The sequence below is a fragment of the Nanorana parkeri genome, unplaced genomic scaffold, assembly GCF_000935625.1.
Source record: "Nanorana parkeri isolate BGI_ZX_2015 unplaced genomic scaffold, ASM93562v1 scaffold344, whole genome shotgun sequence".
NCBI lineage: Eukaryota > Metazoa > Chordata > Amphibia > Anura > Dicroglossidae > Nanorana > Nanorana parkeri.
Window position 1 is genome coordinate 177,430 of NW_017306612.1, and position 1,307 is coordinate 178,736.

The window sequence follows — 1,307 nt, forward strand, 5'->3', positions numbered from 1 at the left end:
ATCTAGAAGTAGGACAGACAATGGTAACACATATTTGGTGTCAGGTTTAGGAATTCGGCTAATTCGCAAGTCGCTATCATTTTTGGTTTTACAGACATTGTCCGTCTCTTATATTTAGAGATCAGAAACCATAAAAAAGTGTTTGTTTTGCCTGGAGTTCCTCTGTAGTAAACCCGTCACTAGCTGAACACATAATAAAAGTGCACAAGCTGCTGATGTCACCGCAAGTCCAGACAAATCAGCAGCTGAAGTTCAGATCTTGACCCATACTGTCAGTCATGCCTGGACCTGTCCAGCAAATCTCCCTATTGGTCAATGAGGCCTCCGTTCACTGGGGCAACCAATCGGGGGAGCTCAGTAGGTGGAACTTAATCACTGACATGTAACAAGTACGCGGCGAGTGAAGTGATAGTTTCAGCGTTCATCCTTGAACCAGGTCAGGCAAGTAGTGAAGCAAGGATGATGCTCCAAGGAGCTTGCAATAACAACCCAGCAATGGCAGCTCTGTATTATAACTCCTGACAGGTCCCCTTTAGCCCTTAGCCATGTGAAGCGCGCCATTGTCGCAGGTTGACCCATTGTGCCTTTGTGTTTCAGGATACGAAGGCGTCCCGGAGTTTTTCGGGGACCTCTTGAACCACATCGCTGCCCTCCTTCAGCGCCCGGAACCCAACGCCAATAAACCTCAGTCGGAGCAGACCAGCGGCATCCTGGGAGATCGCCTGTGCTGCGCCCCCGCCAGACTAGAGCCCTGGGGGGTGGAGAACGACGCCAGCGGAGCCGTCAAGCTACAAAGCCAGAGACTAGCGTGCAACTCCGCCGTATCCACCAGCTTCCAGCAGCACTGCGTGGCGTCCTTGGCGACCAAGGCTTCGTCTCAATAACCTCCTGCGAGGGACACTGGACGCAGCGAGGAGAAGCTGGGTGATTTCAGGGGGCAGGGGGAGGTATTTTGTGATGTCATCTGAGGACTTGCGAATCGGGCCTGACGCGTTTTGGGCTCTACGCCATTGCTTTTACCACACCTGGAGTTTTTGGGCATAAACAAAAAACACCACTTGATCAGGAGACCATCGCACAGATACCGCTTCCCCCCCCACCCCCACTCCACGTGTATCTCCCGGCGAGACTAGGAAAAAGTGCACTAATAAAAGCGACAAAAGGTACCGCCGTTGAGGGGGAAGTAAAATAAAACCGCCAGAGGGACCCGGAAACCGGACTTTTCAGAAATTATTTAGAAAAAAAAAAATGGAATTATTTTTAAAGGAAGAAATTTTATTCTGTAAATGCCGATAGTAAATAATATC

General features: G+C 49.9%; 1 protein-coding gene across 1 annotated transcript in view; it reads left to right on the forward strand.

The window, feature by feature from the left end:
* ITPK1 (inositol-tetrakisphosphate 1-kinase) overlaps positions 1 to 948 on the forward strand; it is a 70,541-nt gene extending 69,593 nt beyond the window's left edge. The window contains exon 10 of the mRNA XM_018558499.1: positions 598 to 948. Coding sequence (XP_018414001.1) covers positions 598 to 884 — 287 coding nt within the window. The 3' untranslated portion in view covers positions 885 to 948. The remainder of the gene's footprint in view (positions 1 to 597) is intronic.
* The last annotated feature ends 359 nt before the right edge of the window (positions 949 to 1,307 follow it).